The sequence below is a fragment of the Oryctolagus cuniculus genome, chromosome 12 (assembly GCF_964237555.1).
Source record: "Oryctolagus cuniculus chromosome 12, mOryCun1.1, whole genome shotgun sequence".
Lineage (NCBI taxonomy): Eukaryota > Metazoa > Chordata > Mammalia > Lagomorpha > Leporidae > Oryctolagus > Oryctolagus cuniculus.
The window spans coordinates 75,046,606-75,071,297 of record NC_091443.1 but is presented as its reverse complement, the minus strand read 5'-3'; the positions used below and the strand labels follow the sequence as shown (position 1 = coordinate 75,071,297).

The window sequence follows — 24,692 nt, the reverse complement described above, 5'->3', positions numbered from 1 at the left end:
CATCTGACTCTGTCCAACCTAAGACCGTGGTGTATGGCCACTGTACCTCAAGAGGCAGTATGTCCTCCCTTCTTATTTTGAGAGATACTGAATTAACTCATAAGACATTTAAATAGAATAAAATTTCACTTTGCCTAATGAAAGGTGCAGATTCATTCTCAAGAAAATTATAAATTGCTGCTGACTTAGGTCCTCAGAATTGTTTATACTTGCATGTGGTATTTGACAAAATTGTCTGTAAATTAAAATGACCATGGATATGAGCTAGTTAATAATGACTGTGAGGACTTTTGGGGCACAGTTAACTGGGATGGTCTGTAAGAGAATTATACTTCAGTATGATTATATACTAGGATAATTTTAATTTAGATGTGTAAGTAGAAATGAATTAAGGAAGAATTTAAACAGATTCAGGGAAAATGTGGTGCACTAGTGATGAGTATATCTAAGAAAGCTGGTGATGAAAAAGTGGGGGATTTCTGTGTATGTAAATCCTGTCTGCTCTATAAAAGGGACATAGCCTGAGTAATGAGCCTGTCCTAGAGAGAATGAACCTTTATGAGCTTCACTTTCCTAGTGTACAATCTGGCAGTGTGGGACATCCCACAACTCAGAGTTAGGGAAGGCTCAAATGAGGAAAACATCCAAAACCATTTGGAGAAACTATAAACTGGTATAAAAATATCAAGGTTGATTTAATAAATGGTACATTCTTAGAATAACAGTGGGAGTACTACTCATTTTTCTTAAGATAGTAACACTCTTGAGTTCCTATAAAATGTGTTATTTCCTTTTCCTGATGACTGACAATATGCCACTGTTCTCTCTGGCCAGCTATGCTAAGTTTCTGCGCAGAACCAGAGCAGCAACCATCGTTCAGAAGTACTGGCGCATGTATGTGGTTCGCAGGAGGTACAAGATTACACGAGCTGCCACTATCGTTCTACAGTCTTATTTGCGAGGCTACTTGGCTAGAAATAGGTATCACAAGGTGAGGCATTTGTTTTCAACTATGCTTTGTCATTCCATTAGTATTAATCAAATTTTACAGCTGAACAAGGTAACATAGGGGCTACTATGAATATAAGAGCTGCATGGAAACAAACAACAACTAAAATATGTTTTTAAGATACTAAATAATACCATATATTTATTTTTTAATTAATTTTTTAAGGAATACAAATTTCATAAGTACAACTTTAGGAATATAGTGATTCTTCCCACAATACCCACCCTCCCACCCACACTCCCATTCTCCTTCCTTTCCTCTTCCCATTCCCATTCTCCATTAGGATTCATTTTCAATTAACTTTGTACGCAGAAGACCAAGATTTCAACAGTTTGCACACACTCAAATAAAACTGAGAACTAGTTTTAAAGTTAACTCTATTATGAGTTAACTCATTGAGGACTGAGGTCCTGCATGGGGAGTTAGTGCACAGTGACTCCTGTTAATTTAACTATTAACACTCTTAGTATGATGACAGTGACCACCCAAGGCTCTTAACATGAGCTGCCTAAGCTGTGGAAGCCTTTGAATCCACAAACTCCATTAGTATTTAGACAAGGTCATAAGCAAACTGTAAGATCTCTCCTCCCTTTAGAGAAAAGTACATCCTTCTTTGATAGCCACTTCTTTCTGTTGGATTCTTATTCATAGAGAAATTCATGTAGAACATTTTTTGCCACAGTGTCTTGGCTTTCCATACTTGAAATGCTCTCATGGGCTTTGCAGCCAGACCAGGAAGCCTTAAGGGCTGATTCTGAGGTCAGAGTGTTACTTAAAGCAATTGTCATTCTATGAGTCTGCTGTATGGACTGCTTCCCATGTTGGAACATTCTCCCCTTTTTAATTCTATCTATTATTATTACCAGACACTTGATCTGATTTATATGATCACTTTAACACTTAATCCTTTATATATGTTTACTTTAACACTTAATATGATCACTTTAACAATTAAGGTGTCATTTTACCACCCAGCTTAATGGGATTTGGGGTCCTATGACAAGCTTTTACCCTAGTAAGTGAGTGAGTAGAAATCTATGCAGAACTATACAGCTTTACAGTTACAAATTTCCTCCTCCCTCACTTATTCCCACTCATTTTTTACTGAGATCCTCAATTGACTTTATACGCATATGATTAACTATGTTAGTAGAGAGCTCAACAAATAGTATGAAGAAGAAAATGAAAAAACAACATCAACAACAAGAAAATAAAACTGTCCCTCGACAGTCAAGACAAGGGCAGCACAAGTCATCCCTTCTGGAAGTGTCAGTTTCACTTCTACAGATTTCATTTTAGGTGCTCTATTAATTCTCATAGATCAGGGAAAACATATGGTATTTAGCCCTTTGGGACTGATTTATTTCACTAAGTATGATGTTTTCCAGATTAATCCAGTTTGTTGCAAATGACCAGTTTTCACTTTTTTTTTTACCACTGTATAGTATTCCATATAGTACATATCCTATAATTTCTTTACCCAGTCTTTGGTTAATGGGCATTTAGGTTGATTCCATGTCTTAGCTATTGTGAATTGAGCTGCAATAAACATGGAGGTGCAGATAACTCTTTTATTTACTGATTTCATTTCCCTTTGGTAAATTCCAGGAGTGGGATGGCTGGGTCATATAGTAGGTCTATTCAGATTTCTGAGATATCCCATACTGTCTTCCATAGTGGCTTTACCAATTTACAGTCCCACCAACAGTGGGACATCCTCGCCACCATTTGTTGTTTGTTGATTTCTGTATGAAAGCCATTCTAACCAGGGTGAGGTGAAATCTCATTGTGGTTTTGATTTACATTTCCCAGACGGCTAATGATCCTGAACACTTTTTCATGTGTCTGTTGGTCATTTGGATTTCCTCTTTTGAAAAATGTCTGTTTAAGTCCCTTGCTTATCTCTTAAATGGGTTGTTTTGTTGTTGTGGATTTTCTTGATCTCTTATATATTCTGGTTATTAATCCTTTATCAGTTGTATAGTTTTCAAATAATTTCTCCCATTCTGTCAGTTGTCTCTTCACTTTCCTGACTGTTTCTTTTGCAGTACAGAAACTTCTCAATTTGATGTATTCCCATTTGTTAATTTTGGCTTTAACTGGGGTCTTTTCCAAGAACTCTTTGTGCAAATATCATGCAGTTCTCTAATAATTTGATGGTGTTGGGTTGTAGATTTAGATCTTTAATCCATGTTGAGTGGATTTTTGTGTAAGGTGCATGGTAGGAGTCCTGCTTCATTCTTCTGCATGTGGAAATCCAGTTTTCCCAGCACCATTTGTTGAAGAGACTGTCCTTGCTCCAGGAATTGGTTTTAGCTCCTTTGTCAAATATAAGTTGGTTGTAGATGCTTGGATTGATTTCTGGCATTTCTGTTCTGTTCCGTTGGTCTATCCATTTGTTTTTGTAGCAGTACCAGGCTGTTTTGATTGTAACTGCCTTGTATGTCCTGAAATCTGATATTATGATGCCTCTGGCTTTGTTTTTGTTGTACAAGATTGCTTTAGCTATTCTAGGTCCCCTGTGTTTCCATTTGAATTTCAGCATCATTTTTTCTAGATCTGAGAAGAATGTCTTTGATATTTTGATTGTTTTCACATTGAATCTTCAAATTGCTTTTGGCAGAATGGACATTTTGATGATATTGATTCTTCTAATCCATGAACATGCAGTTTTTTCCATTTCTTTCTTTAATATTCTGTATTTCTCATCATAGAGATCTTTGACAACCCTGGTTAAATTTATTCCAAAATATTTCATTGTTTTTGTAGCTATTGTGAATGAGATTAATCTTAGGAGCCTTGGCATTGTCTGTGAATACAAAGGCTGTTGATTTTTATGTATTGATTTTATATCCTGCTACTTTACCAAACTGTTAAAGCCTTTTTTAATAGTCCTGGCATACAAGCCTCCCACAGCCACAAACACCCAACCCCCTGTTTGTTCTCCCCAACAGAGTCAGGATTCCTCACTTGGCTAGTTGCTGGGCTCTGACACCAGCTGGTGCAGCTGTTACATATAGCCAAAATGGCCCCTGCTCTATCAGCTTTTTACAGGATGCTGTTGTAAGGTGACCTGGGAGAGAGAAATGTGTCCCTCCTTTTTTTTTTTTTTTTTTTGTTCTCTAGTTTGGCAGGGACACTATCCCCCATTGGGCTCCAACTTGGGTTCCCTTTAGGCTCTTCCTGTGGCTTTATTGCCACTTGCTTTGGATGCTGCAGTCTGATCTCACCTCATTCCCCAGCACTGATGGGTATGCTCTCAGCTGCTGGGTTCCTGAGTTGTGGATGTCCATGCCCTACACATCGGTCCACTGTGTCCCTCTAATTTGTATAGAATTTCCTCTGCTGTTTTTTGTCTCTTACCTGAGACTGCACCCTGTCCATGTTTTTTAAACTGTCTTCTCCTAGACTAGAGCAGTAAGCGTCCTCCCTATTCTGCCATCTTGGAAGCCCAGTCAATAATTCCATTTATTTATTAACAAGAGAATGGAAAAGAAGATATACCATGTTTTCCCCTCTGGCTAGGAATCTGGAAAAAAAAAGAAAAAAACATATGTGTTAGTTTCCTATGACTTCTGTAATAAATAACCACAAACGTGGTGACTTAACAGATGCTTATTCTCTCCCAGTTCTGGAGGCCAAAAGTCCAGAAGCATCACTGGGCCAAAGTCAGAGTGTCTTCAGAGCTGCACTGCTTGTGCGGCCTCTAGAGGAGAATCTGCCTCTTTCAATTTCTAATGGCTGCCAGCATTTCCTTGTTGCTTGCACATCACTCCAGTCTCTGCCTCTGCCTTAACATCACCCTCCCTTCTGTGCGTCTCACTGCTCTTTTCCTGTCTGTCTCTTATTAGAGCAGTTACAATGGCATTCAGGTCCCACATGTGCACTCCAGTTTGATTTCCCCATCTCAAGGTCTTGTACCTGACCCTGTCTGTAGAGACCCTTTTCTAAGTAAGTTACATGGCAAATGGGTAGATGATTATTCCAAGAAGGAGGCGATCCTAGAAGAACTTACTATGAAGAGGAGGAAATAAATTAGATTATGAATGTGGTTCTCATTGTATTGATTAGAGCGTAATGCTCCAGAAGTTTCTGTCAAATAACTTGTATGTTTAACAGTAATAAACATGACCTTCTAGATGGTACATCAGCAGATTCATCTTAATCGTCCTCTGGGACAGTTGATGAAAGGATTTCACCTCTTGGATCTTCTTTAGGATGTGTTCCTGGTAAGTCAGGAGTAGAGTCTGCATGTTAGAGCTCTGTGGTGACACTGTAGAGGAACATTAATAGGGAGACTTGGGGTGAGGGGCGAGTCTTAGTCATGGGTAGAATGTGGATAATGACCTGAATTAATTAATTGGACATTTTACTTTGGAGTGATTTTATTCCAAAAAATTTTTGCAAAACTGGTGAGGGTTGAATAGCTGTGTTTTAAAGGAAATTTGAAGACAGTTACTCTAAGATCTTCTCTGTGTTTTGAAGAAAAGTTTGTGCTCGTGCCTCTTTTATAGTCTTGTTCTCTCTCTATGTAAGCATAAGGTTTCAACAGAAGGAAAAGCTTTAAACTTGGCTTTTCAGATACACTGAATTGTTACCTTCCTGTGTTCATCAGTACTCCCCTCAGGAAAATCTGAACTGGGGCTCCAGGCCATTGGCTTAGCAGTAGGAATCTGCCCAACTCAGACTCTCACTGTGACTAGACAGCGAGAGTGGCAGATTAGTGGCTTGTTCATCTATAGGCCAATAGCTACCCATCAGTGCTCTTTCTCACTGTGGTTCAAGTCCAAGGCTCCTTTTCATGGGGTTTGAAGATCTTAAATGGAAGTACTAGTATTCTTTCATTTCTCTGACTCACTGATGGAAATGAGATTAAAAATGGAAGCTCTGATTACAAGGTATTTCCATTTGGCTGAAATTAGAGAAATGGGCCAATGTCAGTAGTTACCAAAGAGAAGTAAGTGGAACAGAAAAGTTAACATGATAGCTTTGCCACTGTGGCTACTTGACTTTAAAGTCTGAAAGCCTTCAGCTTGCCACCCCTGAGTCTTATCCAGTTGTTCTGCAGTGATCCTGTCTTAAGACGAGGCCCTCACTCAGGATTGTGATGTTCTGCACGAGTTCAGATAGGATGCTGGCACTGCAAGCAGATGCTTTACTCACTACACCACAAGACCGGCCCTCCCCCCCAAAATATTTTAGAAATACTGAGGTTCAACATTATTTTATCAAAAGTAAGATTCATTTATTTCCCATGATTTTACTGATAGCTTTCCTTTTAAAGCCCCTGCCCACGACTCGCATTAGCAGATTCCTGCTGCTTTGGCAGATTCCTGCTGCATTTGCAACAGTAATGGGAAATCATACTAGAAAGGGATTCTTCAAATATGGCAAATAAGGATATCATTTTTTTGTGTGTTTCTGGAGGAAAAATTAATGAATCAGTAATAAGTTTTTTTTTTAAGATTTTATTTATTTATTTGAGAGGTAGAGTTACAGACAGTGAGAGGGAGAGACAGAGACAAAGATCTTCCGTCAATTGGTTCATTCCACAAATGGCCACAATGGCCGGAGCTGCACCCATCAGGAGCCAGGAGCTTCTTCTGGGTCTCCCACACAGGTGCAGAGGCCCAAGGACTTGGGCCATCCTCCACTGCTTTCTCAGGCCATAGCAGAGAGCTGGATTGGAAGAGGAGCAGCCGGGACTAGAACCTGCACCCATATGGGATGCCAGCGCTGCAGACGGAGGATTCACCTACTGCACCACTGCTCCAGCCCCAGTAATAAGTTTTTTACAGGCAGCTTACTGCTCTCACTCTGTCCTCATACACAGGCCTTACACACAGTGAGGTTTTATCAACAGTGAAGGTAATGGGGAAATCTGTTACTTTAAAAGTACATAATTTATGGGGTACCTACTTCTGCTAATTTTATGTTTATAGTTGCTGACAAATAATTTATTAGTCATCAGTAAGAGACCTAGTGTATTTCTTTCATTTTAGAGCTAGTGATAATCTGATGCCTTTTATTTTCCACATGTAAGCTGTGCCTGTAATCATACATATAACATGTGACTATAAACCAGTTTTATATGCTTCTAAATTCTACTTTTTGAAAATATTTATTTATTTATTTGAAAGGCAGAGTTATATATATAGAGAGAAAGACACAGAGAGAAAGTGAGACCTTCCATCTGCTGGTTTACTCCCCAGATGGCTGCAATGGCCGGGCTGGGCCAAAGCCAGGAGCCAGGAACTCTATCTGGGTCTACCACATGGGTGACAGGGATCCAAGTACTTGGACCACCTTCTGCTACCCTCTCAGGCACATTAACAGGGAGCCGGATCTGAAGTGGTGGAACAACCAAAACTTCAACCGGCCCGGTTATTAGGATGCTGACATCATAGGTGGTGATTTAACCTGCTGTGCCACAATGCTGGACCCTAAATTCTCCTTTCTAAATCATGTTTTAAAAATCTGTACATGGGGCTGGTGCCATGTGGCACCATGTGGCATGGTGGGTAAAGCCACTGCCTGCAATGCTGACATCCCATATGGGTGCCAGTTCAAATCCCAGCTGCTCCACTTCTGATATAGCTCTCTGCTTTAGCCTGGGAAAGCACTGGAAGATGTCCCAGGTCTTTGTGCCCCTGCACCCACATGGGAGACCTTGAGGAAGCTCCTGGCTTCAGATCAGTGCAGCTCCAGCCATTATGGCCATCTGGGGAGTAAACCAACGGATGGAAGACCTCTCTCTCTCTCTCTGCCTTTGTGACTCTGCTTTTCAAATAAATAAGTAAATCTTTAAAAAAATTACTTTAATGTAAATGAGCAGAAAACATGAGTTAAGCCATAACCTCAAAATAAGGGTAAAAGAGAAAGAATATCTAAAAAATAAAATAAAATAATGTACACCTCCGTATTTCTGTGATTGTTGACACGACTTTTGTGTCTTTCCCTTTAGGTGATATATGGATTCCGTCTGACAGGTTGATGGGGTTGAACTTCGAGACTAGTCCAGGGTCTGACATTATTTTCCATTACCCTGTCTGCAGATACTCCGTGAGCACAAAGCAGTCATCATTCAGAAGTGGGTCCGGGGCTGGCTGGCTCGCACACGCTACAAGAGGAGCATGCATGCCATTATCTACCTTCAGTGCTGCTTCCGGAGGATGATGGCCAAACGTGAGCTGAAGAAGCTCAAAATTGAGGCTCGCTCCGTGGAGCGCTATAAGAAGCTCCACATTGGCATGGAGAACAAGATCATGCAGCTGCAGCGCAAAGTAGATGAGCAGGTATGTTTTATAAAGGAGCACTTGATTCTACCCATTAGTCTTAGTGAAACATAAAATAATGACAGTAATGAACATCCAAATAATGATGAGCTTACATGTTAGAAGAAAATTGTGATGACTAAGGCATAAGTTATTTTTGAGAACACAGACAAGCTTACTAATGCTCCAAACATTTTTGATTGCCAGTCATATTGTACTTTATAGAACTCTTTGACCATTATCATTTATTTGCATATGGTAAAATGTTCATTTTGCAGATTAGTTATTCAGTATTGAAATGGCCAAACAAGCTGGAAAATGTCCATGTATGTCAGGAACTTGCAGTCTATTTGCAGAAAATTAGAATTTCATTGCTTAGACATGGTTTCCAAGCAATATTTTAGCATATGCAAATAATATAAAGGTAAGTAAGAATATATAAATGCTAAGGAACATAGAAAAATATGGATTAGAGTGAAATGGCATTTATCAGGAAATTTTTTTGAATGAGATAGGAGGCATTTTGAGGTGGTAAATTTACAAACCTGTAGATTTGTAAGAAACTGGTGACACTTTACACCATTTTTATCATTTTCATGCCTCATTTAGCTAGTACATGGTCTATTTTCAAAAGCAAATACGCATTCCCCTCTTTATGGATTAAGAATCAGGAAATTCAGGATTTATTATGTAACTCATTTTGTGATTATGAGAAAATCACATCTATGTTGCTCATCATGTAAATTAAAACATTGACTGCGCTATTCTCTCTTCTATTGGTGTCATTGAGAAGGCGTTGGTTTTGGTACTGTGAAGGTAGCTGAGAACTAATGTCCTCGTCCCCATCTACTCCTTACACAGAGGAAATGTGCTGTCATCTGGACCTCGTCCTGCAGCTCAGTGTTAGTTTTCATACAAAATATTGTGAATGTTTCAGCGTAGCAAATTTGGCTGGACACTCTTGTCATTGGTATGGTGATATAGCACAAATATGACGATGAGGCATGGTTTTTTCACTAAATACGTTGGAATATGTGCATATTTACTTACTATTACTTATGTCTGTTTGAAGAACAAAGACTACAAATGTCTCATGGAGAAACTGACCAATCTGGAAGGAATATACAACTCTGAGACTGAGAAACTACGAAGTGATTTAGAGCGTCTTCAGCTAAGTGAGGAGGAAGCCAAGGTTGCCACTGGACGTGTTCTTAGTCTGCAGGAAGAAATTGCCAAGCTCCGGAAAGACCTGGAACAGACTCAGTCAGAGAAAAAGTCCATTGAGGAACGTGCAGATAAATACAAACAAGAAACTGAACAGGTAGGAACTAAAGTCTGACTGCCATCTGTGTCTTCTGCAGAGGAAAGTTGCTATCATGTTGACTTGGCCCATGAGGTTTAGTGTTTGTTTTGAGGGAATAACATGGATTTTACTTGACTCAATGTTCTTTACTTGTGCTTTCCAAGCATTTCTCCCACTTGATCAACAAGGAAACTGCAAGGCTGTCAGTAGAAGCTTTTGACTCTAGTAAGAACAGAGTCAGAGCAGTATTTTAAGAATAGAATTAATGGCCAAATACCTGCCATCTTATTCTGATGTTTATTTATCTCATGGTTCTAGAGCAAGGATGAGGAACCTTTTTTCTGCCAAGGCCATTTGGATATTTATAACAACATTCGTGGGCATACCAACTTATTAACTTAAAAATTAGCCTGCTACAGGTGTTTTGAATTTCGAGTCCCACACCTGTGGTTACCTTGTCAGGGCCAGACCAAAGATTTTGCTGCCTATATGGCCCATGGGCCCAGTATTTCCCACCTCTGTTCTAAAGGCTGAGAAATAAGAGCAGTTGCACCATCCTCTGGTGAGGGCCTTTGAGACAAAGCAGGATTACCAGAGAGAGCGCACATTTACAGCAAAGACACCCCCCAATCATCTATTAATCCATGCATGTGAGGGTAGTGCCCTCATGATCCGACTGCCTCCCAAAGGTCCCACCTCCAAATGCCATTAACGTAGGAACTTGGGGACTAAATTTCCAACACATGGATTTTGGGATATGCATTCTAACGGTAACACTGACTATACAGTATTTTTCTTTAAAGAAGATCCAGATGACATGTAGGCTCCTTTTCCTTAAGATAAAGAAGTAAATGAAACAATGAGTTGTCAATACCTGATTGTATAGATCCTTCCAGAAACCTGAATTAAGGCTGTGTTAACTAGGCCAAGAAGGAGCAATCCAAATGTCTGCACAGCGGTCACACCCAAGAGCTACTATGCAGACAGAACCACCTCCCTCCTCTGGCAAAAAATCCAGAGTCCCATGAGTGCTGCAAACATGTATTAACCTGTATAAGAACCTCATTAGGTACAGATAATGCTAAGTTCTCAAGCTGTGATGGATGTGTATTGTTTAAATGTTTCTAAAAGTACATCTGTTTAGGGCTTACCAGAAAAAGGAATCAATTTTTAGAGATTCCACTGGGATTATGATCTTTAAGTGAAAGCAGATCTGTGTCAGCTGTAACTGCTGGGAGGAATCTTATGTGCCTTTCTATACTGGCTGCTGAATATTCGTGGTGGCGTATACAGTGAGGACCTCAGCAGGAGTTTATGGTTACAACAGAGAGCATAGTGTAGTCAGCAAAATTGCAAATCAGGGTCTGTATAAAACAATTCCTCATGTATCTCCAGGAGATCTGGACTCTGTGTATAGAAAAAGCAATGCCACCATGTAATATTGTCCTAACATAGCAAGCTTGTTCTGTCAAAATACAAACATAAATCCAAAAGGATGCTCTTGAGTGTTAAAGATTCTCCTCTCCATTAAATCTCCCTGGCCATGAAAACTTTGCAATTCCTTTTTTTTTAAGATTTTATTTATTTGAGAGGTAGAGTTACAGACAGTGAGAGGGAGAGACAGAGAGAAAGGCCTTCCTTCTGTTGGTTTACTCACCAAATGGCCACAATGGCCGGAGCTGCACTGATCCGAAGCAAGGACCCAGGAGCTTCTTGCTGGTCTCCCGTGCGGGTGCAGGGGCCCAAGGCACTTGGGCCATCCTCCACTGCTTTCCCAGGCCATAGCAGAGAGCTGGATTGGAAGAGGAGCAGCCGGGACTAGAACCTGCACCCATATGGGATGCCAGCGCCACAGGCAGAGGATTAACCTACTGTGCCCCGTCGCCGGCCCCCTCCATGTCCTTTGAATCAGTACAGTTTTTAACCCTGGTGGGAACAATTCCCCTTTCTTCTTCAAAGCCAAGTCCTTGATTTTGTCGTCTGATAGGCTAGTGAGCAGATTCAGATGTCTTTTTTCCTTTCATTTCATTATTTTCTGTAATTCACAGGGATAGCTGTAGGAACTGTCATTAACTCTTTGGATGAAGTATAGTAATAATGGACAAACGAAAATATTCCACTGTATGTCCAGCTTCATGGTCTGGACAGTGATGTTCGCTGTCATTCTGGTCAAGGAGCCTAGAAGTGACATAAGGGCTGTGGTTCTTAGCCAAGAGTGTATGTCAGAACATGCTGGAGAGATTTTAAAAAACTACCTACCCAAGCTCTGGGAATGGGCCACACAGGTATATTTTGAAAATGCACCACAGGTGATTTTTTAAGTAATTTTCTTTTTTTAAATTTTATATAATTTTTAGATTTTAACTTCAATTAATTTTTAAAAGATTCAGTGTGATTTGTAAATACAATTCCAAGAACGCGATGATATTTCCTTCCTCCCTCCCTCCTTATCCCTTTTTCCCTCCTTATCCCTCTCTCCCTCCCGCCCTTTTTCTATTCATTTATTTGTTTGTTTGTTTGTTTATTTATTTTGAAAGAGAAGTAGAGACGGAGAGAGGTCTTCCATCCACTGGTTCATTCCCCAAATGCTGCAATGGCCAGAACTGAGCCAATCCAAAGGCAGGAGCCAGGAGCTTCTTCCCATTCTCTCACTTGGGTACAGGGGCCCAATTACTTGGACATCCTCTGCTGCTTTCCCAGGCACATTAGCAGGAAGCTGGATTAGAAGTGGAGCAACCAGGACTCGAACCACCAATATGGGATTACAATGCCGCAGGCCAGGGCTTTAACCTGCTGCACAACAGTGGCAGCCCCATCACCTTCTTTCTTTCTCCTTTTTTTCATAGCATATTTTAAAATTATATTAAAGTAAAAAGGCTTACTGTGGCCAGCACCAAAGCTCACTTGGCTAATCCTCTGCCTGCGGCACCAACACCCCGGGTTCCAGTCACGGCCGGGGCACCAGTTTCTGTCCTGGTTGCTCCTCTTCCAGTCCAGCTTTCTGCTGTGGCCCGGGAAGGCAGTGGAGGATGGGCCAAGTGCTTGGGCCCTGCACCGGCATGGGAGACCAGGAGGAAGCACCTGGCTCCTGGCTTTGGATCGGCGCAGCGTGCCGGCTGCAACACACCGGCCGTGGTGGCCACTTTGGGGGTGAACCAACAGAAAAAGGAAGACCTTTCTCTCTGTCTCTCTCTCTCTCTCACTGTCTAACTCTGCCTGTCAAAAAAAAAAAAAAAAAAAAAAAAAGGCTTACTGCTTCACTGAATAAGAAGTTTAAGAAGTAAAAAGCAAAATGACACTAGTGAGAATATGGACATATATAAATAATAAATGAATGGAAAAATGACCATTTTACCCATATACAGTAAATCTTAAAGAAATCACAGATCATTAAAACTATAGTAGTATAATGATCGTAACCACTGGATTGACAAAATTATAAAACAAAATTTTAAAAAATTATATTTGCAACAATACTAAAGCACATAGACATTTCTTTCTTTTTTGTTTGTTTTTTAAATTTTAGCTCCCAGTTATAAGGGAGAACATGTGGTATTTGTCTTTCTGGGTTCACCTTATTTCACTCAGCATGATATGCAAAGTCATATCGATTTTGCTGGAAATGGTAGAATTTCATTTTTTTGTAGCTAAATAATATTCTGTTGTGTATGTATACCACATTTTCTTGTGTGTGTGTGTGTGTGTGTGTGTGTGTGTGTGTGTGAGATTTTAATTATTTGAAAGGTAGAATTACAGACAGAGGGAGAGACAGAGAGAAAGGTCTTTCACCACTGGTTCACTCCCCAAATGGCCACAACAGCTGGAACTGGACCTATCTGAATCCAGGAGCTTCTTCTGAGTCTCTTGGGTTCAAGGGCCCAAGAGCTGGATCAGAAGAGGAACAGCCTGGACACAAACCAGTGCCTATATGGAATGTTTGTGCTACAGGCAGAGGCTTAGCCAACTGCTCCACAGTGCTGTTCCCACCACATTTTCTTTATCCATTCATCTGATGATGGACACCTTGGTTCATTCCAAATTTTAGTTATTGTGAATAGCACTGCTATAAACATCATGATGTAGTTATCTCTTTGAAACGTTGTGCTAGAGTCTTTTGGTATATACCCAGTAGTGGGATTGCTGGATCATATGGCAAATCCATTTCTAGTTTTTTAAGAAATCACCATACCCACCAACAGTCTATAAGAGTTCCCCTTTTTATACATCCTCACTGGCATTTCTTACTCTCTGTGTTTTGGATTTTAGCCATTCTAACAGGGGTGATGTGATATCATATTGGTTTTGATTTGCATTTCCCTGATGGCTAGTAAATGTTGAGCATTTTTTCATATATTTTTGACCATTTATATTTCTTTTTTTAAAACTTTTATTTAATGAATATAAATTTCCAAAGTACAGCTTATGGATTACAATGGCTTCCCACCCCCATAGCTTCCCTCCCACCCACAACTCTCCCCTCTCCCACTCTCTCTCCCATTCCATTCACATCAAGATTCATTTTCAATTCTCTTTATATACAGAAGATCAATTTAGTATATATTAAGTAAAGATTTCAACAGTTTGCACCCACACAGAAACACAAAGTGTAAAATACTGTTTGAGTACTAGTCATAGCGTTAATTCACAATTTACAACACATTAAGGACAGAGATCCTACATGAGGAGTAAGTGCATAGTGACTCCTGTTGTTGACTTAACAAATTGACACTCTTGTTTATGACATCAGTAATCACCCTAGGCTCTTGTCATGAGTTGCCAAGGCTATGGAGGCCTTTTGAGTTCACCGACTCTAATCTTATTTTGACAAGGTCATAGTCAAAGTGGAAGTTCTCTCCTCCCTTCAGAGAAAGGTACCTCCTTCTTTGATGACGCGTTCTTTCCACTGGGATCTCACTCATACAGATCTTTCATTTAGTTTTTTTTTTTTTTTTTTTTCCTGAGTGTCTTGGCTTTCCATGTCTAAAATACTCTCATGGGCTCTTCAGCCAGATCCGAGTGCCTTAAGGGCTGATTCTGAGGCCAGAGTGCTGTTTAGGACATCTGCCATTCTATGAGTCTGCTGTGTATCCCGCTTCCCATGTTGGATCATTCTCTCCCTTTTTTTTTCTATCAGTTAGTATTTGCAGATACTAGTCTTGTGTATGTGATCCTTTTGACTCTTAATCCTATCATTATGATCAATTGTGAGCAGAAATTGATCATTTGGACTAGTGAAATTGCATTGGTACCTGCCACCTTGATGGGATTGAATTGGAATCCCCTGGCATGTTTCTAACTCTACCATTTGGGGCAAGTCCGATTGAGCATGTCCCAACTTGTACATCTCTTCCCTCTCTTATGCCCACTCTTATATTTATCAGGGATCACTTTTCAGTTAAATTTCAACACTTAAGAATAATTGTGGCCGGCGCCACGGCTCAGTAGGCTAATCCTCCGCCCTGCGGCGCCGGCACACCGGGTTCTAGTCCCGGTCAGGGCGCCGGATTCTGTCCCGGTTGCCCCTCTTCCAGGCCAGCTCTCTGCTGTAGCCAGGGAGTGCAGTGGAGGATGGCCCAGGTACTTGGGCCCTGCACCCCATGGGAGACCAGGATAGGTACCTGGCTCCTGCCATCGGATCAGCGCGGTGTGCCGGCCGCAGCGCGCTGGCCGTGGCGGCCATTGGAGGGTGAACCAACGGCAAAGGAAGACCTTTCTCTCTGTCTCTCTCTCTCACTGTCCACTCTGCCTGTCAAAAAAAAAAAAAAAAAAGAATAATTGTGTATTAATTACAGAGTTTGAGAATTGTCTGTTGAAGTCCTTTATGCATTTCTCAGCTGGATTGGTTGCTTTTTGGTTGCTGAGTTTTTAAAATTGCTTAATATTTGGGATATTAACCCTTTGTGGTTTGTAAGTATTTTTTCCCATTCTGTTGGATGTCTCTTCACTCTGTTGATCGTTTCCTTTGCTGTGCAAACGCTTCTGAGTTTGATATAGTCCCATTTGTTTAGTTTTGCTTTTGTTGCCTGTGCTTTGGGAGTTTTGTCTAAGAAGTCATCCCCCACACCAATGTCTTGGAGTATTTCCCTATGTTTTCTTCCAGCAACTTCATAATCTCAGGTCTTAAATTTATATCTTTGACCCATCTTGAGTTGATTTTTGTATAAGATGAGAGGTATGGATCTAATTTCATTCTACATCCGGTTTTGCCAGCACCATTTGTTGACAATCCTTAGTCCATGGTCTGGTCTGAGCACTTTGTCAAAACTCGGTTGGGGCCGGTGCCATGGCTCACTTGGTTAATCCTCTGCCTGCAGCGCCGGCAACCCATAAGGGCACTGGGTTCTAGTCCCGGCTGCTCCTCTTCCAGTCCAGCTCTCTGCTGTGGCCCAGGAGGCAGTGGAGGATAGCCCAAGTGCTTGGGCCCCTGTACCCGCATAGGAGACCAGGAAGAAGCTGGCTTCAGATCAATGCAGCGTCAGTCGTGGCGGTCATTTGAGGGGTGAACCAACGGAAGGAAGGCCTTTCTCTCTGTCTCTCTCTCTCTCTCACTGTCTATAACTCTACCTGTCAAATAAATAAATTAAAAAAAAAAAAAAAACAAACCTCAGTTGGTTGTGTGTACGCAGCACACCCTGACAGAGCAGTTTCCCTCACAGCCTGAAGAGAACTGGGCCTGTCCACTGAGTATGGATAAGGAGACTGGACCAGCCAAAGGGTCACTTTCGGAACTGACTGTTGCTATGGCACAAAGCTGTATCTGCTTTCCTGGTCCCAGAGGATCTCTCATTTCAGAGCCCTCTTTCCCTGTCTCTGAACCCCAACACAATGATGAGTTTCCCTGCCACCTTTCCCCTATTGTTAAAGCTCTTGCTTTGTGTGTTCCTTGAAATTATGCTCTGGAAAAGGAGATCCGATCTCACTCGTCAGAAGCACACATTTTATTCCAAAGGTGATCTGAGTAAATTATGTTCTGTGTAAAAGTTAACTTTGGTTTTGACATTTGTTTCCTAGGAATACTGATCCAACCAGAAAATAAAATGTAAGGAGTCATTACTGTAAAAAAAAAAAGTGATAAAATATATATACATAGCATAAAGTTTACCATTTTTTCCTATTTAAAATGGGCAGTTCTGTGGCATTAAGTATATTGGCATTATTGTAAAGTCACTGCTTATTTAAAGGGTAGACTTGTTTTCCATGTTGCAAAACCCTTAAAAGGAGATGAAAAGGAAATTCTGTTTCTCAAGACAAGTAGAAGGAAGTGTCATAGAAGATCTTTAGTGAATTTCAAAAATGATAAAGCACTCATGCTCTTCTTAACCTCCGTCATCTTTTCACTTGAATAACAGGTAAACATAAGCTTTGTGCTAGGTGTTAAGGTAAGAAGTTATTGCTTCAAAAATGAATGCTTACAAGGTGCTAGGCAATTGTTAAGTGTTCAGCATACAAAGAAAAATAAAACCCACCACCATTCTTGTCCTCTGGAAAATTTTAATCTATTTGGGAAGACAAAAAGGTAAATCATTTACATACAGGTACTATAAACTGGCATTTTAGGATCTTACAGTGGCCCACTGAAAAGACATCTAATTGGAAGGAGTTTCCTGGAAAGCTCTCTGGAGGGGTGACACTTGGGCCAGCTTTGGAAGATGACTAGACACAATGAGGCAAAGGCATGAGGCTCAGAAAAAAACAGGAGCAAGGAATGATTGCTGTATGGCCTTCACACACTTAGTGTGGCTTCCTCTGTTTTATTTTGTAGCTGGTATCAAGTCTGAAGGAAGAAAATACTTTGCTGAAGCAGGAAAAAGAGACCCTCAATCACCTTATTGTGGAGCAGGCTAAGGAGATGACAGGTAAGGCCCTTGGGGACCCAAGTTACTACACCCCAGTTAACCACACACCAATGTTTTATAAGTTACAACATTGTTTATCAGTGCCAGCACTGCTCAGAGCTCAAATGTTTTGAAATGCTGAGGCTGTCATCAGTACATTTACAAAGTTCCAAGAGGCCAGACTTCCAGATGTTTAGTTGGTGTACTTGTAAACTTGGTTTCTTTATGTGTAAATGTGAATTAATATTCAGTCAACATCAGAGTAATTTTTTAAAAATTAATTTGTTCTGCATGTGTGATTTTATCAGTTGTGGTTTATAGGATTCCCATTGATTTGGTAAGTTATTGAACTAATATGGCTATAGATGTGTGCATCTGTGTGGATTGATTGGTTGATTTTATTGAATCAGTGGGTTTATTCTAAGGTCAATCATTCTGTGTTATCAAACTGAAAAACTAACTCAATTTTTTTGAAAAAATAACAAACTGCTGGCGCCGTGGCTTAATAGGCTAATCCTCCACCTTGCGACGCCGGCACACCGGGTTCTAGTCCCGGTCGGGGCGCCGGATTCTTTCCCGGTTGCCCTTCTTCCAGGCCAGCTCTCTGCTATGGCCAGGGAGTGCAGTGGAGGATGACCCAAGTCCTTGGGCCCTGCACCCGCATGCGAGACCAGGAGAAGCACCTGGCTCCTGCCTTTGGATCAGCGCGATGCGCCGGCCGCGGCAGCCATTGGAGGGTGAACCAACGGCAAAAGGAAGACCTTTCTCTCTGTCTCTCTCTCTCACTGTCCACTCTGCCTGTCAAAGATTAAAAAAAAAAAAGAACAAACTAGATGTAGACATTTATTTTGTTTGCTATCTGTAAAGTTGATTTGAATGGTAATAATTTATAAAGAAATCACACGTACGAAGGATCTTCAAAAAGTTTGTGAGAATTAGTACTATAAAAAACTAACCATGAATTCCAAAAATTTTTACACAAAATAAACTTATCTTTTAATTCCATCTTTCCTGAATTTTGTGAATTATCCTCATATATTTAAATATAGCATAAGAAGACATATCTAAAAAACAGTAATTAGTGGTAGAAATAAAAGAGGGATTTGAATGAAGATATATAAGGAAATAATCATCAGAATGTCATTTTTATTGTGGTATTCAAAATAAAAAGCCGAAAATATTCTAAAGTTTTAAGATGTGGCATCAGAATAATGAAGGTGTGTTAGGAATAATGAGAACTCAGGGCCTGTGCTGTGGCGCAGCAGGTTAAAGCCCCCGTCCCGCAGTGCCAGCATCCCATATGGTTGCTGATTCGAGTCCCAGCTGCTCCACTTCCAATCCAATTCCCTGCTATGGCCTGAGAAAGCAGTAGAAGATGGGCAAGTCCTTGGGCCCTTGCACCTGTGTGGGAGACCTGGAAGAAGTTCCTGGCTCCTGGATTCGGATCTGCTCAGCTCTGGCCCTTGCAGCCATTTGGGGAGTGAACCAGTGGATGGGAGACCTCTCTGTCTCTACCTTTCTCTGTAACTCTGTCTTTCAGATAAATAAAATAAATCTTTTTAAAAATGAAAAGAATACAAATAATGAGCAACTTGAGAGAAAAAGGTAACTGTTTCTGAGGCAAATTAATGAGATCAATTGATAGAGTATTAGGGTTCTTCAGAGAAACAGAACCAATAAGGTATCTAGATTCAGATTTATGAGAGGGGCATTACAAAGGGATTGGCTTGTGTGATTATGGAAGCTGAGAAACCCCACAGTAGGCCATAGGCAAGGTTGAAGACAAGGAAAGGCAGGGGCATGATTCAATCCAAGTCAGAAGGCCTCAAAACTAGGGAAGCTGGTAGCTTAAATGTGAGGCCAGGGGGCCGGCACTGTGGCTCAGCAGGTTAACACCCTGACCTGAAGCGCTGTCCTCCCATATGGGCACCCATTCTAGTCCCAGCTGCTTCTCTTCCAATCTAGCTCTCTGCTATGGCCTCCTGAGAAAGCAGTGAAAGATGGCACAAGTCCTTGGGCCCTTGCACCCACTTGGGAGACCTGGAGGAAGCTCCTGACTCCTGGCTTCGGATCGGCACAGCTCCAGCTGTTGTGGCCAATTGGGGAGCGAACCATCGGATGGAAGACACTCTCTCTCTCTCTCTCTCTCTCTCTCTCTCTCTCTCTGCCTCTCCTCTCTCTGTGTAACTCTGACTTTCAAAGAAATCAATAAATCTTAAAAAAAAAAAAAAAAAAAGTGAGGCCAAAGGTCTGAGAGCCCAGGCGAGCCACAGGTGGGAGTTCCAGATTCCAAAAACCAGAGACTGGAGTTCTGATGTTCCCATGTCAAAAGGGTATTCCTACTCCACAGGGAACAAGAATACACCATTCCTCCACCTTTTTTTTTTTTTTTTTTTTGACAGGCAGAGTGGACAGTGAGAGAGAGAGACAGAGAGAGAAAGGTCTTCCTTTGCCGTTGGTTCACCCTCCAATGGCCGCCGCTGCAGCCGGCGCACCGCGCTGATCCGATGGCAGGAGCCAGGAGCCAGGTGCTTTTCCTGGTCTCCCATGGGGTGCAGGGCCCAAGCACTTGGGCCATCCTCCACTGCACTCCCTGGCCATAGCAGAGAGCTGGCCTGGAAGAGGGGCAACCGGGACAGAATCCGGCGCCCTGACCGGGACTAGAACCCGGTGTGCCGGCGCCGCAAGGTGGAGGATTAGCCTATTGAGCCACGGCGCCGGCCTCCTCCACCTTTTTGTACCAGCAAGACCCCAACCAACTGGATGGTGCCCACCTATGTTGTGGGTAGATCTTCCCTTCTCAGTCCTTAAACTCAATGCCATTCTCCTTCAGAAACACCCTTGCAGACGCACCCAATGATGCTTTAATCAGCTATCTAGGTATCCCTGAATCCAGTCCAAATCCACACCTGAAGTTAACCATCTCAAGTGTTGTATTGGGTGTCAAGATCTCAAGATGCAGGTGTTCTGAAAGCAGATCCAGACCAACAATTAGAAAATAAGAAATGAGCCTACAGGTACTCATTAGGACTGGGAACAGAATGCTCTGTGCTTTTCCCTACACTGCCCCTTTCCTTAACGACTAAGGAATAAGATGACGGAAAGAAGCCAGCAAAGGAAATTAAAAGAGGGGAGGAGAAAACAGGGTCACTAGAGATAAGGAAAGAAGGCTGTAGGTATATAAAATACAATGGAAGGATCCAGAATGACGAGACTACTTTTGGAAAAATTTTAATATTACTTGAAGTTGACCTCTAACAACAAAGAAATAACAATGCATTTGCCAAGGGAGATTTGTTGGTAGCGTTAGAGCAGCTCCTGCAAACTGGTGAGAATTAAAGGCAATATATAGAATGGTTTAGAGAGAAGGAATTCTGTTATTCATTTATTTATGTATTATGAAGCCCTACTCTAGAAAAGCACTGTGGTGGCCACTAGAGGGGAGTTCTGCCAGTTTGCAGCCCTGGCCTCATACAGCTGACCAACAAAGAAAGGGAGCTGCAGTAGAAGCGAGTGGAACAGATTAAAATTTAGCCTCAAAATGTCAGGGTTAAAATGGTGGTAGAAAGCTTAATATTATAAATGTGACTGGTTGGTTCACTGAGTTAAAATGAGACATGATTTTTAAAATCTGCCGTCAGGTGCTAATCTCCAGTATGCAGACTGTGGGCTAGGCAAGTACAAGCTACTGGTAACAGGAAGGGCAGAATGAGGTGGATCAATGCAAAGTCAGGTTCCTCCAGTAGCATATAGGAAGATGACCTAGAAGAAGCCAACACACAGATGTCTAGGCCTGAAGGTTTTATCAGGTTAAGTTAGGGGGAGTTTGCAGTGCTGGAAAGTTAAAAGACAGAACCACAGATCTTAGGAGAGGAGCAGAGAGAGACTGTGTAAAGCAGGACAGCTGAGTCCTCTGAAGTCAGTATACCTCTGAGAAATAGTTATGACTTTTTGAGTGAGTACACTGATTTGGGCAAAAGAATTTGGTGAATAGCCTAAAATACACTACCATTAGAGTAAAAAACATTAGAGTTTAGTTACAAGATGGTAACTAGTGGAAGTTTACCGAGGATATGCTGTACCAGTGTATAAACTAGTGGGATTAAAGCTGTAATACATGGAAGAACTCAGTAGATGATTATTGTTATTAATCATAAATTATTTCATTTTTTGGTCATTTAAATTTTTTTTTATTTTATTTAAGAAGCAGAGAGACAGGAGGGGCTCCCATCTACCAGTTCATTCCCTTAATGCCCCAAATGGCCCCAGGAACCCGGAACTTAAGCTAGGTCTCCCATGTGAGTGGTAGAAACCCAATAACTTGAGTCATCACTCCTGCTTCCCACAGTCTGCATTATCAGGAAGCTGGAATCAGGCACAGAATCTAAGTATCAAACCCAGGCACTCTAGTATGGAATATGAGCATCTTAGCGAGAATCTGAACTGCTAAGCTAAACACTTGACTCTGGTCATATTTTATCGTTGCCTGCATTCATTAAAAGACTGCATAGATCAGAGTGGTGCTAAAAGTTAAAATCTCATAGACACAGTCAGTGTAACTATTTACACTCTTAAACTCTATGGAACCATCTTTGGTATGCATATTCCTATTTTTTCTTTCAGAAACTATGGAGAAAAAGTTAGTAGAAGAAACAAAACAACTGGAACTTGATCTTAATGATGAAAGGTTGAGATATCAGAACCTTCTGAATGAATTCAGTCGCCTGGAAGAAAGATATGATGATCTGAAGGAGGAGATGACCCTGATGGTGGTGAGGATCGCTTTAAATAAATGAAAAATTTTAAGCATATACAAAAATGAAAATAACAGTCAGATGAACTTTCACAAACTCCATGTACCCATTACCCATTTCCAAAATGGTTAACATGGCTGCCCCTCCCATTCCTGCTCCTCATCCACCCCATCCAGTGGATAGGATTATCATAAAGTAAATCTCAGAAATCATATAACTTTATTCATAAGTACCTCAGTGAAGTAAAACACTGATGACTGGACTACAAAATAGAATAATGTCAATACAGCAGGATTTTATATGCTGAATGGCTTCTGTAAAATTTGCATATAAAGCAAATATTTATATAATTGAATATTTTCTCCCCTGGGTTTTATTATATTTTCAAAGATATATTCCTGGAATAATAAAATCCAGCCTCTATAACAAATGATCTTATCTATTTTAAGAACTATTCTGCATTTGCCAGTGTCTCTTTTTGTACTTGAAATAGTTCTGCACCCTCTCCCTGATCTACTTGTCCTGCTCTCAGGAAACAAAGTTCCCTAGCTCTCTGGTTCCCTACAGCTATCAGCCTTAAAGGTACCAGATGCTACAAATGGCCAGAAATGTTCTGAAATCTCTCTTATAAAAACCAAGATAATATCATATCTGTGGGGGTAGTATTTGCTTCGAATTTTGCTTTTCTCTAGATCTGCTGACAAAATTCTTTAGAATGTGATGCTTAAAAAGTCAAAAGAGATTATGTAACACAAAAAGAAATGTTCCCATCACCTTGCAGATAAGAAAATCTAGTTCAAAGAGGTTAAAAAGCTAATAAAAATCCCACATTGGGCCATTATTTCAAATCTCATTGCTCTACTTTGATTTATTTGTGACAAAGAAGAATCCAGAATAGGAGCAGGTCACCAGTATACCCATAAGTAACCAATCTGAAGGACCCTGTTGAGCCTTGTCTTCCTTGCTCTCCAGGCTCCACGTGGCCCCCTGGGAAACCTTTCCTCTTTCACATTCTGTCCTTCTCAGCTATCTCTAGAGTCATTTTCCTCTCCTTCAACATTCCTTACCCAGAGGTCCATTCTGCACTGTGTTTTTACTCACTGTATTTACTAGATAACCAGGCCAACAGTTACAGTTTACCTGTTTCAGTTATGCTAAGAACTAGGCTTTTATCCCACTGAAAGTTCCTTAGACAACTAGTCACTTGGGATGTTAATTAGTAAAATTGAAAAATGAATGATTTTGAGGTCTAATAAATGTGGTAATTTACCAAGTTAAGCAGAAACAGGTTTTTTTGCAGAATGTCTTGAATTCTTTAAGAGTGTGTACCTTGTGAATCTCAGAAAATAAGATGAGATAAGCATATGAGGTGTTTATGTCACTTTGGGAGCATATGCCAGAGACATCTGTGAAGTTACAAGGTGGCCATCTCTCCAGAAAAGACCCTGTAGTGATGGCCCTCCTCCAGCAGCCAGAACCGACTGCTCCTTCCTGCTAAACAGCGTCTTGCCTGCTGTTCACTCAGTTCCCAGCAGTGCTCTGGGGACCAATTAGCTGCTTGATTTTTTATTTCTCAACCCTTCGTGTTCTCCATTGTGTGCCTGTGACTCACTGTCATTCCTCTTGGGTCACAAATTGCTCAGAGGAAGGAAAAAGGGAAAATAATAGGGGAAGGAAGATCAGAGATGGCTTGCTTCCTACCAGCCCTTCAATAGGCCTCATTTCCCAATGAGGAAACTCCAGATGCAATCAGATCATACTCTTTGCTGAGAGTATTTACTGAAAATAAAATGTTGGGCCGGCGCCGCGGCTCACTAGGCTAATCCTCCGCCTTGCGGTGCCGGCACACCAGGTTCTAGTCCCGGTCGGGGACTATTAAAAAGCTAATAGTTGCCCCTCTTCCAGGCCAGCTCTCTGCTGTGGCCAGGGAGTGCAGTGGAGGATGGCCCAAGTCCTTGGGCCCTGCACCCTATGGGATACCAGGATAAGTACCTGGCTCCTGCCATTGGATCAGCGCGGTGCGCCGGCCGCAGAGGCCATTGGAGGGTGAACCAACGGCAAGGGAAGACCTTTCTCTCTGTCTCTCTCTCTCACTGTCCACTCTGCCTGTCAAAAAAAAAAAAAAAGAAAAGAAAAGAAAATGTTTGATTTTACAATTTGGGACAACTAAAAATATTCTTAAATATTTTAAATTTAAGTTTAAATGTTTTTAAATTTTTAATATTTTTCATTTAGGTTAACTTTAAAATATTAACAGCAATATATTATTTTAATATTTAATAGAACTTTACAGCTAACAGGTATTTGGCCAATATTTCTTTAACCCTGTTCTGCAAATGGAACTGTGTCTGTTGAAGAGCAGAGTTAATAAGGCATTTTGTAGTAGACTCTTCAAACGAATGGAGGAAACTCTAGGGAGAGGAACTGATAGACTGCAACAGGGGCTTCCCACAATCTGAGGGAATCTATATGACCATGAATGGAACAAAGACCACTGGTGATTTAATACTGTCACCA

General features: G+C 41.1%; 1 protein-coding gene across 4 annotated transcripts in view; it reads left to right on the top strand.

Moving 5' to 3' along the window:
- Positions 1-24,692, top strand: part of MYO5A (myosin VA) — a 216,193-nt gene that overhangs the window by 131,959 nt on the left and 59,542 nt on the right. For all 4 annotated transcript variants that reach the window (XM_008268986.4, XM_008268991.4, XM_051822368.2 and 1 more), the window contains exons 20-24: positions 835-991; positions 8,065-8,304; positions 9,356-9,604; positions 17,349-17,442; positions 22,045-22,193. In XM_008268986.4, the coding sequence (XP_008267208.3) occupies positions 835-991; positions 8,065-8,304; positions 9,356-9,604; positions 17,349-17,442; positions 22,045-22,193 (889 nt within the window). The remainder of the gene's footprint in view (positions 1-834; positions 992-8,064; positions 8,305-9,355; positions 9,605-17,348; positions 17,443-22,044; positions 22,194-24,692) is intronic.